At 55.5% G+C, this 14,491-nt stretch overlaps 1 protein-coding gene across 19 annotated transcripts; it reads right to left on the bottom strand.

Moving 5' to 3' along the window:
* Window positions 1-326: 326 nt before the first annotated feature.
* NFE2L1 (NFE2 like bZIP transcription factor 1) lies at window positions 327-14,073 on the bottom strand. Of its 19 annotated transcripts, none has more exons than XM_070560552.1 (6): window positions 13,677-14,073; window positions 10,124-11,137; window positions 5,134-5,349; window positions 4,663-4,752; window positions 4,282-4,440; window positions 327-3,492 (listed from the first exon to the last, which is right to left on the bottom strand). In XM_070560552.1, the coding sequence occupies exons 2-6, from the start codon at window positions 10,631-10,633 to the stop codon at window positions 2,128-2,130; spliced, it is 2,340 nt and encodes a 779-aa protein (XP_070416653.1). In that variant the 5' UTR covers window positions 10,634-11,137; window positions 13,677-14,073; the 3' UTR covers window positions 327-2,127. The 19 variants fall into 19 exon arrangements, with proteins under 19 accessions (XP_070416653.1, XP_070416656.1, XP_070416650.1 ...); XM_070560555.1 differs by having other exon boundaries at window positions 5,134-5,316; window positions 13,677-13,850; XM_070560549.1 differs by lacking the exon at window positions 13,677-14,073 and adding an exon at window positions 12,583-12,740.
* Window positions 14,074-14,491: the final 418 nt, after the last annotated feature.

Here is a 14,491-nt window from a genome sequence, read left to right as displayed (position 1 = left end):
GGCAAGGAGCCGGGCCAGGTGACACCACCTCCACCCAGCCCAGCCACTCTAGGAGAAAGAGGTGCAAACAGGATTCTGAATCCTTCCTAAGAAGATTCAGCTGGCAAAGCCTGGAGAGGTACAGAACACCTGCTTGGAAGGCTTAATGCAGTATTCAAGAGTTTTCTTTTGTCTTCCTAAATTCCTCATTGTCAACCTCCCTTGCTCTCCACCCACCTTCCCACATGAGCTCTGCCTTAGCCACACAATGGCTGGTCCTCCCCTCATGCGGCCTGTTTCCTTTAGTCAATTTAAATTCAAAAGTAGGGAAAAATTGCACTTCAGAATGAATCATCCATTTTATTTTATTTTATTTTGTCATGTGCTCACAGCATCTCTCTCTCTCTCTCTCTCTCTCCTCTCCCTAGCAGGTCACAGAGATAAATTAAAAATAAAATCTACAAGGAAAATAATTTATAAAAGCAGTTCCCAGGCTCGTGCCTTCTATCCCTACTGCTCAGTTAGAAGGTATGCCCCCCCCCCCCCAACACTGCGGGGAGAATCAGCGCTCCCCCCTGAACTCACTCCTGCTAGTCTGGGGCAGAGAGTACTCCAGAGCCGGGCAGGGGTAGGGGCAGCAGTGGCAAACAGTTAAAAATAAAGACACTGTGGTCCTGGAACCATCTGGCCACCTTGGCACTCCCCTCTCTGCCTCCCCCAGGCAGTCCTCCGGGAGCCCCTGCTAAGCTGGGGGTGCGGAGAAGCTGCCTGTGGCCTAGAGCCTGGGGAGGGGGGCGCTCTCAGTCCCCATTACATGCACTTCTCATTCTCCTAGAAAGAAACCCAAAAAAGAAAGCAGACGGAGACCTCAGGACAAGAGGAGAAAAGTCCCAAGTGTTTCACACAGTTACACGGAGTCTTTATGGCAAAGAGAACATTTAGCAGCTTTGAATATTGGGGTATCTCCTTTTTACTCAACACAAGCATTCTAGACCCTATAAGTGAAACAGGGCTCAAGCCCTAAAAAATCAAAGCGCAAGAAACTCTAAGAGGACTAGTTTTGTTGTTTGTTGCCGGGTTTTGTGGTTTTTGTTTTCTCCAGTGACAAGCCCAGTTGTTAGGAGGGGAGGCCTGAGGGAAGGGTCACTCCCCAGAGTTGTGCTGAATACTGCCTGGCTTCTCCACATCAGCCCCCTGCCTCAGAGCAGCCCCCACAAGAGGAAGGTGGCAGGCCCAGCACTGGGGGCACTGGCAGCACCCCAGCTGCAGAAGAGCTGCAGGCAGCCAGTGAGGGCAGGCACGCGGGCAGGAAGAGAACAGCATTCACATGCAGGCTCTGATGGAGATGGGGGAGCCTCAGCTCAGGGGTGACCGGGCAGAGGGAGATGGAGTGGCAGGGCAGTGAGTGACATGCTTGGTGCTGGGGCTGCTGCAACACGGGCCTCATGATCCTTTTCTGTTCCCTCTCCCCTTTGACCCTAACCCTCCAAGTCAGTGTTGGGTCCCAGTGGCTCCCCTAGGATTGAAACACTACAGAGATATCCGAGAGCGCCCCTTCAGGGATGCCAAAGCACAGGAGCAGAAAAGAGTTCACAAAGCCCCTCCCTGAACCCACCCTGTCAGTGCACCACCCCTCCCTGGGGTGAAGTGGGGTTTATTCACACCATGACCTACTTCCACCTAAAACCTGCTGCCTGGAATCCTGGCCAGAGCCAACCTTAACCTGCTCTTTGGTTTTCTTCCCGCTTTGATTTTTTTGGGGTTTTTCCCTTCCTTCCTTCCTTCCTTCTGTCCTTCCTTCCTTCCAGGAATGAGACTTTCTTCTACTTTCCTCTCCTCTCACAAGTCCCTTCCTTCCTCTTTTGGCCTCTAGCAATGCCAGCAGCACCCCTTCCCTCAAAGAAAAGGAGTAGGGGTGAAGACCCTGTCCACCCAAACAGTCTGGCCACTTCCACCTCCCGCAGTGAGGGAAGCTGAGCCAGACAGCGCCTGCGCCTGCCTCTTCCTGTCCACTGACCCGCAGTCATCCCATCTGAGAAGATCTATTGGATAAGAAGGCATGAAAGTCCCCACTGTAGGTCCAGGTCCAGGCCCAGCCCTTCTCCAGTTTCCATCTTGGTGAGCGTCAACCCCCCTTCCTCCCCAGGCTCACTTCCTCCGGTCCTTTGGCTTCCTCTCCTGCCGCCGGGCCTGCTGGTCGGCCAAGGTGCGGGGAATGAGGAGGACACTGCCATCCCCGGCATACTGGAGCGCATACTGACTGGGTGAGTAGGGTCGCCCATTCTCATCCCGCAGCCGCCCGAACACCTCCTGGTACAGGCTCTGGACCTTCTGCTTCATCTGCCGCAGGGACCGGAGGAACTCCACCTTCTCCTGCAGCAGTCGGGCTTTGTCGCGCTGCAGGTCCTCCACATCCCGCTCCAGGTTCAGGATGGTGTCCAGCTTGCGCTTGCGGCAGTTCTGCGCCGCCATCTTGTTCTTGCCCCGGCGCCGGATGTCACGGATGAGGCTCAGCTGGGCCTCGCTCAGCTGGTATTTGGATAACAACTCATTGAACTCCTCCACAGGCAGGTTGATGATTTTGTCATTGGTGAAGGGGATCTTCATGGCTCGGGCTCGATGCTCATCCCGGCTCATCTGCTTGTCTAGGAAGTCGGCCTGCTTCTCCTTGCTGCCTTTCTTGACAGTGCTGGGTGGTGGCAGGTCAGCGGAGTCGAGGGCACTGGGCGCCATGTTGTACGTGTGGTTGTGGCCCACATGCTCCAAGTAGGGCAGGCAGGAGAGCTGAGACGGATCCTGGTAGCTCATGCGGCAGAACTTGGAATACTCAGGCTGGTAGCCCACAGCTCCCTCAGCCTCTTCCAGATCCAGGGTCTCAGAGTCAGAGCTATAGCCAACGGCGCCTTCCTCAGAAAAGGAGGAAGAGGCTGAGGAAGAAGCAGAGGAGGAGGAGGAGGAAGAGGAAGAGGAGGAGGAGGAGGAGGAGGAGGAAGAAGAGCTGCCTTCAGGGCTGCTCAGGGAGGAAGGGCTATGGCTGGAGTCCAAGGAGAGGCCTGAGTCAGAGTCAAATTCCTCTTCGAGCTGGGAGGCCTGCACGGGGTTGAAGCCTTCTTCAATGGCCAGGTCCATCAGGCTGATCTCATCCAGCATGGCTTCGTCTAGCAGACCCCCCAGCGGGTCAGGCAGCTCAGGGCCTGCTGTGTCATTGGCTGTGCCATTGAGCTGGGGTGGAAAGAAGAGCCCTGCCAGGTTGGTGGAACCAAAGGTGGAGTTGAGGCTGGTGGAATTGCTGGGGGCCAGCGGGAGCAGCGTGGAGCTGCCGGCCACAGGCAGGCTCTCCACCTCAGGGCTGAAGAGTGAGAAGTCCTGGCTGCAGCCCCCCAGGGACGCCTGATGCAGGCTGACATTCTGATTGATGGGAGTGTTGGGGGCAAGGCTGTAGTTGGTGCTCAGTGGGTCTCCAGGAGGGGCATTGTACAGGATCTCACTTGTTGATGTGTTCACTTCCATGGCCTGGGAGGGAAGAAAGGCATCATAGTTCACTTGGAGCAGACTCCTTCCCAGGGGTGGTGGGGTGCTCACACTAGCAGGCACGCTACACAGGCACTGCTCCACGGTTGTAAAGGCAAGAGACTGGAAACTAGAGCCCACAGCATCAGCTCCTGGCCCCGCTTGGTCCACTAGGCCTGGCAGAGATGGGTTCCTCCTGACTCCACCCCAATGCAGGACTGACCAGCTCCTGCCATCTTTGGCCAGATTCCCTACCTTGGAGGGAGAGGAAGAAAACTACCTAACTCTGACGGCCTTGCCTCTTCACTGCAAAATCAGCCCAGTGAAAAGAACACCCAGCCTTGAAGTTAGAAAACCTAGCTGCACCACTTGCTGTTTGACCATGGGCATGTCACTTAACCTCTCTGAGCTTCAATTTCTTCACTTTAAAATAATAAAGGGCTGATTAGATGATTGTGAGGGCCAAGCGATGACAACGGCTGTAAAGCACTGCCTGAATGTTGGCTTTTATTGATGCTAAACCTTGGAGGCACCCAGCCAAGTGGTTATCTGCCTGACGGAAGGAAGAAGGCATACCAAGGAGGCAGGCCTGCTTTAGAAGACTCAGCCCCAGGGTTTTGACTCCACCCCGCACTGTCCCAAGGACAGCTGGACAGTTACCTGTCAGGGTTCCTACTTTCCCATGGGTCAGACAGAGAGGTGTTACTCTTTCTCTTCCTAGAGATGAAAAAGCAACTGAGTGCTAAGATGACCCACACACAGTCCCACAGGTCTGTGCTCTGATAGTCCTACCTGCATTTCCATGATGGACATGAGATCTTGCCACTGCTGTTCCAAATCAAATGGTGATTCTGTCCCCGTCAAGAGAGGAGACAAGAGGTTGTTTTGAAGACCTGGGGGCTCACTCTCACTAGGCACGGCTTCTGTTATGCTGGAAATGTCTGCCGGAAACTAGGGCAAAACACAGAGGTTTTAACAGAGAAGGAAAGACCACTTTCTGCTTTCCTCCCAGAGACTGCCAGTGAGGTTCTGTTTCTTCCTTCCTCTGAATTCACCCCCAGCAGCTAGGACGAGGCCAACAGCAAGAGCTGGCCCCTCAGGCAGCCGCGCAGGGACACACCATGTGCAGGCTGCCCTGCTGGCTCGGTGGGCTCTCCCTGGAGTCCTGCTCACCTCAGCATTCTCCCCAAAGGGGCAGGTGGCCTCCAGCAGCCTAAGGCACTCTTCCAAGGACAGGGCCCTCTGGTCCTCCCCACCAGGCACCTGTGGCAACAGCAACTGTAAGTCTGACTGACCTGCGCCTTTGCCGCGTGCGGGCCAAAGCCTCTTTCCCACCCTTTTGGAGGGGAAACTAAAGGAGGACCTACGTGGTTGCAGGCCTGAACTCTCCCTCCATTCCCAGGCTAATGGCTGCCCCGGGTCCCCAACTCCAGGAAGAACAGAGGGAGAGTGGAAGAGTCCCGACGCAAGCAGGAAGCTGCCAGGTGTTGCCTCCGCTGTGTTGTTTGTTACCAAGGTCTGGCCCCTCAGCCCACTCACTGTGACTTAGAGACCTCAACCCAAAATATAATTCAGGCCCATCCCACAGACATTACTTGCCTTCTCTAAGGGGAAGTTTCTAGAACTGGGCAGAGGTGGGAGTACCTGTGCAGGGAAGCTCTCCCCAGTTTCTCCATCCACTAGCAGGTTTCGTGCCAGAGCTTCTGCACCCTCGCCTGGCCAGGTGTCCTCCTGCTCCGCTCCATCTTGTAGTTCCTTATCCACATCCTGTTCCTTCTGGCGATGACTATAGTCAAAAATCTCACGCCCAGCCCCCAGGTCAATATCCTGTCGCCAAAGGATGTCAATCAGATCTATGTCCTGAAAGACAGATCACCATGACTTTAGGTCTCAAGTCCAGGGGCTCCTCCTTGTCCTGCCCCTCACAGGTCCCTCCTAGCATCCTTTCAGTTAGTCCTGGGTGGGGCCCCTCCCAGCCCTACACCTGCCAGCCTGTACCCTGGCCCCTCGTACCAGTAAGGCTTCATTCATCCATTTCCAGACACCAGCCTTCAAAAAAACCCACTAGCATGACCATCACCACACAGATCTGTGGGCTTGGGATCGGGACCAGAGACACAGCTGGGCCAAAAAAGCAGGGCCACCTCACCGCGACATAAGAAGAAAGGGGTAGTAGGAGACACCTCTCATTTCAGGAATGGGAATCCCTTAAAACTTGGTTTGTAGGAAACTGGCAATAGCAAGCAAGGCGAATTGTCATGCAGAATTGCTTTGAGGTGCCCAGGCTTGCATCAGCCTATGGTGCCATTTCATTTGCATAAAGGGGTGGGGTGGGCTGGCGAGGAAAATCCCTGCATTTGCAACCACCTGATGCAACCAGTGACAACGACAGGCTGTCTCCACCCCTTCCCACAGCCTCCCCTGGCTGAGGCTGGAGTAGCTGAACACCCACAACTCTTAAAGCCCAGGCTCACCTCAAGATCCATCCCTGCCAGAATCCCCACTCTCAGCGGATCCTAGCAAGCTGCCTCAACCCCAGAGAACCTCAGGCAGTCAGGTGATCCTCACTGAGCACCCCACCCCTGCCCCGGCCGGCCCCATGGTGTCCCCTCACACCAGTGCTCTCACTCCCTTTCTTACCACACCCCAGGACTCACTGACTCCCCAGCAGTCAACCCCCTCAAGGACATAGCCCCCATCACTGCTCAGCCACAATTGCCACCTCAAGCACCAAAATGCCTCCCTCCTGTTCTACCCTGGTGGCTCCTGATCAGTTCCTCCATCTACTGCCACCCCCACTGCCACTAGCATAGAACCCCAATAAATTAGAGCCGTTAGGGCTTCCTACACATGCCGCTCCTCTAGAGCTGAAGAAACCCTCAACTGTTGCCTTCCACTCAGAGGTTAAAAAACAGACACTTTCCAGAAAGCCATATCCTTAGATTAGACCCACCTCCCTAGCCCAGACTAGCCAGACTAGGTATCCCTTTCCCACCATAACCCTCCCGGATCCTAAGACCTCCCAGATGTGCCTCTCCCTTTAGTCTCCCCACATACACCAACCTGAACAGAAGCCCTGGACCCAGGAGCAGAGGGGGGCTGGGCCACCCGGTGACCAGCCAGCAAAGAGTTAAGGGGCTGGCTCCCTTTGGCATGGCCCCCACCACTGTGAGAGCTGCGGTCCAGGCGGGTCATGGTCTGCGAGATGAGCCCCAGGGCAGCCGGTGCCGGGAAGCCGGACAGGGGGCTGCACGGAGCTCTTGGCTTGCAGGGAGCACACCAGGCTGGAAGGGTGGCCCCTTGCTAGCTCCGAGGGGCCTGAGGAGGGTGCCCCGCCCGTGCTGCTGCCTGGGCAGCCCAGCCCAGCCCCCTTCTTCCATCCTTGAGCAGCCCCCTCCCACCTCACAACCCCAGTTCCACTCAGGCGCCCGGCAGCCCCCACCCTGAGCTCACCGCAGAGGCTGCAGTGAGATGGGACTCCCACCCCATGCTCCGTGCTCAAGCTGCAGAGGAAAGCAAGCTCCCTCCTGGGCCTATCCTCCCGCTCCTCCCTCTCTCCCCCTCCCCACGCCCCCCAAACTTGTTACCTAGGCTGCAGCAAGGAGCCAATCCCCTCCCCCTCCCACCCCGCAGGTCACTGCTGAGGCTGCAGAGAGCCAATCCCCTCCCCCAGGTCAGCAGCTGGGCTGCGGAAAGAGCCAATCCCCTCCCACTGTCGTTACCTAGGCTGCGACGAGAGCCAATCTCCTCCCCCAAGTCTCCGCTGGAGATGCGCAAGGAGCCAATCCCCTCCCACCGCCTGTTACCTAGCTGCAGCCGGGAGCCAATCTCTGCACCAGGGCAGCTGGAGAAGCTGCCGCAAGGAACCAGCCCATCCCTGGGCCGCCTCCGTCTCCTCAAGGAGACGCACCCAGGGGCGGGCAGCCCCACCCAGCCCAGTCAGCCAGCCAGGGTGGCGCAGTGAGAGAGCCCTGGGGGGAAGGGGTGCCACTTTCCCTCCTGTCGCATCCTGCTTGCCCAGCCCACTCAGGACTGGGCAGACACTCCTCCCGCAGCCTCTCCGGGAATCTAAGTTCTTCCCTGGAAGTGAAAGGAGTTTTCCCGTTCCTCAGAAGGGCTGTGGCCAGTTGTCCTCAAGCCCAAGGATCACAGGCTAGGCTGGGCAGGAACCCAGTCCACCCAGACCCACTGTGAGCCAGGGGCTTTGTGACCCTACAACAGGCCAGGTAAGAATAAGAGGGAAAGCCATTTGCACACGTGCAGCGATGTCACAGTGCTGGCCAGGCCCAGCCCCGACAAGAGGAGGGCAACACGAGCCTGAAAGGCCAGCACTGAAGGAGACAGGTGCTCTGCAACATCCTGTCTACAAAGGTGTCCCCCACGCTCACTCTAGCCCAGCTAGTTCAAGACCATTCTGTGCCCGACCCTGGGCCCTCATCTCTAAAGCAGGAAAGAAGCTCCTGAGAGAATCAGGATCACTAGTCCAACTCCCATCCTCACTGCTGCTCCCTTTGAGCCTAAGGTCAGGTCAGGGACAGTATGTTCTCCTTGGTCACAGACTGCTCCTCGCCTGGGAAGAGCTGTACAAAGGCCACCCCCTGCTCTGGGCAGAGTGCCAACCTCGAGGGGAATCCTATCCCTGACAAGGGCCTGGGCTATGGCTGTCCATCGAACAGGCCTGGCAGCAGGGGAGCGCTGCCACCCCAGGGATAATACCAGCTCCAGCAGTGCCTGTCACATGCTCGGGACCTGGGTATTTTTATCCCCGAGTTGCTGAGGAAATGTTGTTCTAGACACATAATAATCCTCCCTTCCCCCATACTCAGCCTGGGCCTCCAATGACGACCCACCCCTAGCCCCCAAAGGGAGCAGTGAAGGCCTGGGGTCAGGGAAAGCACAACCTTCATAAAAGCCAATAAATGGAGGAAAGCAGAGTCAAAGTCCCATCCTATTCCACCCCAAGCCATCCAATTATATCCAAAACATCCCATCCCATCCCATCCCGGGAGACCTCTCCACAGGAATAGGAATGGAGCTATCCCTCCAGGGTTCCCAGGCGCGAGTCCAATTACACCCACCCCTTGGGGAGCTACAATGGGGCAGGAGGAGAGAAGAGGAGGCTGGGAGGCATACTTCCTCAGATCGCTGTGCCAAGACTGGAGCCCATTTGAAAGAAAAGGACAGAGGAAGCAGAAGAGAGGTAAAGTTCCCAGGAGCACTGTATGAATCTAGAAAAGAGGCACTGAAAGGTAAGGAATGCTCATGGATCCCACACTCAGATAATTCTAGTCTCTCTCAAAGTAGATCCAGTCTGAGCCAGCTGAGCAGAAACAGAGCAACCCTGGCACTACTGACATTTGGGGCCAGTTCATTCTATCATTTAGGGGCTGTCCTGTGCATTTTAGGAAGTTCAGCAGCATCCCTGGCCTCTCCCCACTAGATACCAATGGCACTTCCTCCAGTTGTAACAGCCAAAACTGTGTCTAGACATAGTCACATGTCCCCTGGGGGGCAAAATCACCCCTAGTTGAGGACCACTGGCCCAGAGAAAGCCACATGCTTTGATGGTCAGTAACATTCAGAGAACTTAACTCAGGAACAGGCCCAAACACAGGATGGGAGATGAAACCTGGTCCGAGTGGTGGGCAGAAAGAGCCAAGTTCTGCAGCATCTGTAAAACTTTTTACATACTTCCACATCCCCCCCTCCCTAAAGATGCCCCACCAAAGACTCAACTCCGGAAAACCCAGCGCAGCGTAATCCAGCCTTCTCTCCCTAATGGCCAGGAGACTGCAGCAGGCCTGTTTTCAAGCTCCTTAAGGGCAACTGGCAAGCTAGGGCCAAACACAAAGTTGAAAGCAGTCTTATCATCATGGTGGTAGGATAGGGGCAGTGCCACTCACATTGTTAAAGGCACCTGCATGACTTTCTGCCCAGAACAGTATACATCAGCCCCATGTCAGGAGCTAAAGATCTCTGATACTCAGAGCAAGCTGACTTAGGCAGCAGAGGCAGTTTCTCCTCTAGCTCCTAGCCCTCTCCTCCTCCTCCCTGCAGTGGGCCTTGAGCAAAGAATGGGAGCCTTGGCCCTCTCATGGCCAAGAATAACTATCTAAATCTACCCCTTGGCTCAAGCCCAGGAGAGTCGACTTATCAGGACCTTACAACAACAGGCCTGACCACAAGGGAGGAGAACTTCAGGATATGTATGTGTGTTTTGATGTGGGGGAAGGTACAAGGCAAGAGTCCACAAAGTATTTGTGTCTTAGCAACAGATATACACCGCACCAAAGCCCATCACAACATGACTCCCTCCCCCACCCGGGCTCCCGGAGTCATGTTGAAATCCAAGCAGTAAACACGCTGGCATGTTCTAGGAACCTCCCACTGCCCTGACAGTACACTTAAAGGTGGGTCAATGGTTCAACACAAGGAAATGCTCCCAGCCCCCAGTCTCAGTCAGACAATTCAGCCCATTCCTATCCAAGAACAATGCCTGAGACCCACCCTAGAACCTCTGGTTCTTTACAGGGGTTGGTACTATCACCATCCTCCTCCAGGATCCCCCACCCCCACCCCCACCCCCACCCCCACCCCAAACCCCTCCCGCCCACCCCTCCATGTGGCCACTAACCTCTTTGGTTAAGTCTCCACTGACTGGAGGGGCTACAGCCCCCAAATCCTCCAAATCTTCACTGAATCCCTGCTCCGTTTCGCTTTCTCGCACCCCGTTGTCTGGGCCTGTCACATCTTGGAGGCCACTGGAACTCTCGAGGGCGAGGCCTGAGCTGGGCTGGCTGCCAGAGACAGACCCCTCCGGATCCCGGTGGACCAGCCAGGCGTTTACCTCAGTGGTCGGCACCTGGAACCTGTCCAGGGCCCTCACCTGACTGAGGAGCCGCCGGGCAGTGAAGTAATTGTCCAGGTCTATGCTCTTGGGGTGGATACCATAGCCATCCAAGGTATTCCTCAGGTTGTGGAACTGGGTTTGAGTGTAGGCAGAACTGGGCCCCAGGATGATCTCCCGGAGCGGGGGGAGCTGTGAGGTCAGGTAAGTATCCACGTCCACCCGCACCCCAATCAAACTCAGCAGAATGGTGAACTGGAGGAGTCCTTCCGTTAAGTATTTCTTCAGAGAAAGCATTGCTGAAGGACCAGAATGTTTATGCTTTTTGGTTTTTAAATCTTCCGAAAGGCAAATCAAGGCCACTGCTCTGCTGCTCCAGCCAGCAAGTTACCCTCCTCAGTGCCAAACCCTGTACCCCACCCTGGCAGAACAAAGGGGCTGAGCTCCCTGACGGCCTCAGAGGAAAGCACACCCCGCGGAGCCAAGGCCACGCTCCAGACCACATTCACTTTTCCCTTCTCGACACCTCACCTCAGAAAGTGCGACTGCTCCTAAGGCAGTCCCGGCCCTGAGGGCCCACGTGACCTACTGTCTGCACCGTCCATACAGTTGCTTCCTCACTCACATTAGTCGTCCTCTCTGTAGATTCCACTGCAGGCTGTTCTCAGGAACAGCTGACGGTTTTTTTTTTTTCCTTCTCCCTCCTAAGGTTTATTTTCTTTGGCTGGAGCTACAGGCCTTTTGTCTTGGGTCAGAGTGTCCCTCCTCCTCCACACTTACCAGGGGGGTTTCCAGAGAAACCTGAAATGGGAGTCACAAGAGCAACAGGATAAGAGTCCGTAATTTTCCCACCGTTATCAAGGCAAAAAGTAGAAAGCATATTAAAAGGCCACTTTTATTTTTTATTTAAAAATAAAGCAACTATCATATACCCCCAGGAAAACAAAAAATCTGTTACACACAAAACAACAACTATGAAAGGAAAATAGGGCTCACAAAAGATCCCAGTTTCTGGATATAAAATTTGCAATGCCCTGAAAGCTAGCTTGTTTTGGATAAGCAGATAATGCCCAGAGCATCCAAAATACTTTACATGTTATCTGATTTACCAACCCTCCCCCCACCCCATACACAGACTACACAGCTTCTATTTTTAGCATGAGAAGTGCATTTCCTATCTTAAAGGAAAGTTGGTTTCCCAGCTCTCAGGAGAAAACTGCCTACAATTCTCGTCCCTTACAGTTCTAAAGGGGAGGGAGAGATCCCTTATGGGAGACAGTGTAAAAAGACTTGAGGACAACGTTCAGGCCACCACTTATAGAAAAAAAAAAAAGGTCTTGCTTTTCCAACTTCGAAATCTGATTTGCCTTTCCTATCGCTCTCATATGAAAAAAAGGGAGGGTGGGTGAGAAGGATGGGGGGGGGGCGGACTGAGGCAGGATTATTCGGTCCAGAATTTGCATAGGCAGGTTTTATTTCCATTCATATGACCTTCTCAGCCAAAGCAGGAGGATATGGCCAAGCTCTAAACCCAGACAGCTAGGTGGGGAGGGAGTAAATCTGCACGTCCTTCTGGTGCAGTTTCTGGTCTCTACTTTTGAGCTTTCATTAACCTCAAAGCAAGATACAGCTGTCCCCTCTTTACTGTTGTGACCCATCTACCAGCTTCATCCTAAAGGGGAAGAGGGACGGACCGACACACGCACACCCTTATTTGGTTAGAGTAAACACAACTGCGACCCAGAATTCCGGCTTACACTACTCTCCCGTTCTCACGCATTTCATTACTAAGACCTCCCAAGAGCCTCTGGCTGAGCCCGGTCCCACCCTGCCCCGGATACCCGAGTCTGGCTGGGACCAAGTCGCCATGCCCGCTCTCGGCGCCTCGGCTTCTAGCCTTCTGGGACAGCAGCGAACAAGTGCTACTTTCCTGGCCTTGACCCACCCTTCTGCCAAACCCCACCCCGCCCTCCGTCCCCATGGCCCCACCCCGCTCCCAACCCGGGCCTAACACCACGCCTTCTCCTGCCCTCAGCCCTCCCCAGTCCAACCCACCCGAGCCAGCTTTCTCCCCTGCCTCGCGGCCCCTCCCTGCCAGGCCCAGGGCCCGGCCCCGACGCGAGCACCGCTCGGCCGCCCGCTCCCGCCTCCTGCCCCTCAGCTCCACCCCGCCGCCCCTCACCCCATAAGCCTCGGCCCCGCGGCGCTGCGCCCCTCCCGTTCAGGGAAAGGAATGTGCCTGATACCCGCTGCTGAGCTCAGCGTCCGCCGCTGCCGCCACAGCAGGCCCTCGGCCCGAGTGCTGGCCTCGCCGCCGCCACCGCCGGCTGGCCTAGACCTCCCTGCCTCCGCTTCCCTCCCCGCCCCCTCCTCCTCCCACCTCAGTAGGAAGCCCGCCCCCTCCGTCCTCCCACGAACACGTTTCTCCAATCAACGAGCCGAGACCATGGCTGTCGCCGGATGTCGCTTTGATTGACAGAAGAGAGAGCCCAATAGCTGAGTGTGTCTCCTCCTCCCTCTCCCGATTTCCCAAGACTGACATGGTCCGCGGCCCAATGGGCGTGTAGGCCCGCCCCGCGGCGTGGGCCCACCAATAAGTGGGACGAAGGCCCTATCGCCCGGCATTCTGGACACCGCCGCCGTGCGCCGGCCGTGGGTGGTATTACTGGCTGGGCGCGGAGTGGAGTGTGCAGGCTGAGCGCTTCCAGTGCATTCTGCGGCTGGGGAATGAGGGCCTCGGGCCGGGCATAGGAGGTGGTATCGCCGGCGGAGCGCAGAATCACCCGCTGGAGGCTTCCCACGGTGACTTGCAGAAGTCCGCTGAGACCCGAGGAAGCCGAGGCGGGGCACAGAGCGTGTGTTTGGTGTGGTGGCGATACTCGTGCCTCCATCTTGGGTGCTGGCAGCGGAAACCACTCTCCCAGCTTCCGCTGCGCGGAGCCTGACTCGCAGCGTCCCACGCCAGTCGGGGTCGTCTGCGCCGCGTGCCCCAGGCAAGGGTCACGTGGCGGGGACAGCCCTGCGGGCTGGTTGCCCCGCCGGTGGTGGGACGTCGGACGGTGGTGGGACGTCGGCGGAGTGAGGGATGTGGTGTAATTGGGGATTTATGTCTTGATAGAAACACCCCGAAGAGTTCTCCCTCTCCTCTCTGGTGTCCCCTGTTCGACATCCCACCAACCTTAGTCTCCTTTGAAGAACTATCCACAGTTTCTGGTGTTCTCCAGTCTCGCCTAGCCAACATCTTTGTGATTTTCAAACGTTAGTTTATCCCCAACATCATTTGGAGAAATGTTAAACTTGCAAATTCTGAGGCCCGCACCCGGAATTCTGATTGACTTACCCGGGGGTGGCGGCGATAACTTGGACGTTAACTCAGTAAACGACTTGCGTGATTTTAATGCAGCTGGTCCGACGACCGCATTTCGGCAATCTCTGAATCACCGAGTTGGAGTCTGTTGCTTGCTGTGGGACAAAGGCGTCAACTCAAATTCTTGACTCCCAGGAAGATCTGCCTAATCTAGTGTGCGAGTCATTGGTCCTTGTATAACTAAGGACAAGGCCAACTGGTAACTCATTAGATAAGAACATCGAGTCCATCACTTGTTTGGAGAGTTAGGAGGCTCATAATTTGGGGTGATTCACAGATTATAAAGCATTTTCACCATATAGAAAAATTTTGGTGAGGAAGATTGTCCCTGAACTAACATCTGTGCCAAACTTTCTGTATATGGGAATGTGGGAAGCTGCCACAGCAGGGCTTGATGAACAGTGTGTAGGGCTGGCCCGCTGCCCCCGCCCCGCCCCCCCCCCCCCCCCAAGTGCAGAGCCCAGGAACTTAACCACTACACCACCTGCCGGCTCCCTAGTTACGCATTTCAAAGACTGATTCAAAGAACACGTTTTCCTTATTCGTTTTACTGTCTGTCTCCTGGTAAATGCTAGAATATAAACAAGGACTAGAATTTTGTGCGTTAACTGTTGAGTCTTAAAACCTAGAATGGTGCCTGGAACATAGTAGGCACTCAATAAATACTGAATAATTGAAAATGAACTCAAGCAGGCAGGCCTGTGATAAAAAGTTCCTGTCAAGGGGCCGCCAGGGGCCGAGTGGTTAAGTTAGCCAGCTCCGCTTCCGCTGCCCAGGGTTTCGCCGGT

The sequence above is a fragment of the Equus przewalskii genome, chromosome 10, assembly GCF_037783145.1.
Source record: "Equus przewalskii isolate Varuska chromosome 10, EquPr2, whole genome shotgun sequence".
NCBI classification, from domain to species: domain Eukaryota; kingdom Metazoa; phylum Chordata; class Mammalia; order Perissodactyla; family Equidae; genus Equus; species Equus przewalskii.
Note: the sequence above shows the minus strand (reverse complement) of the source record. Positions and strands in the feature narration are given on the sequence as shown.

Bases quoted from the DNA above. Each gene is read 5' to 3' on its own strand.
- NFE2L1 (XM_070560552.1), bottom strand. From the start codon at position 10,633: ATGCTTTCTCTGAAGAAATACTTAACGGAAGGACTCCTCCAGTTCACC. The intron at 4,441-4,662 runs GTGAGCAGGACT...GTTTTGCCCTAG, and splicing joins CCTTTGGGGAGAATGCTGAG to TTTCCGGCAGACATTTCCAG. The intron at 3,493-4,281 runs GTAGGACTATCA...CTTCCCTCCCAG, and splicing joins TGTCCATCATGGAAATGCAG to GCCATGGAAGTGAACACATC.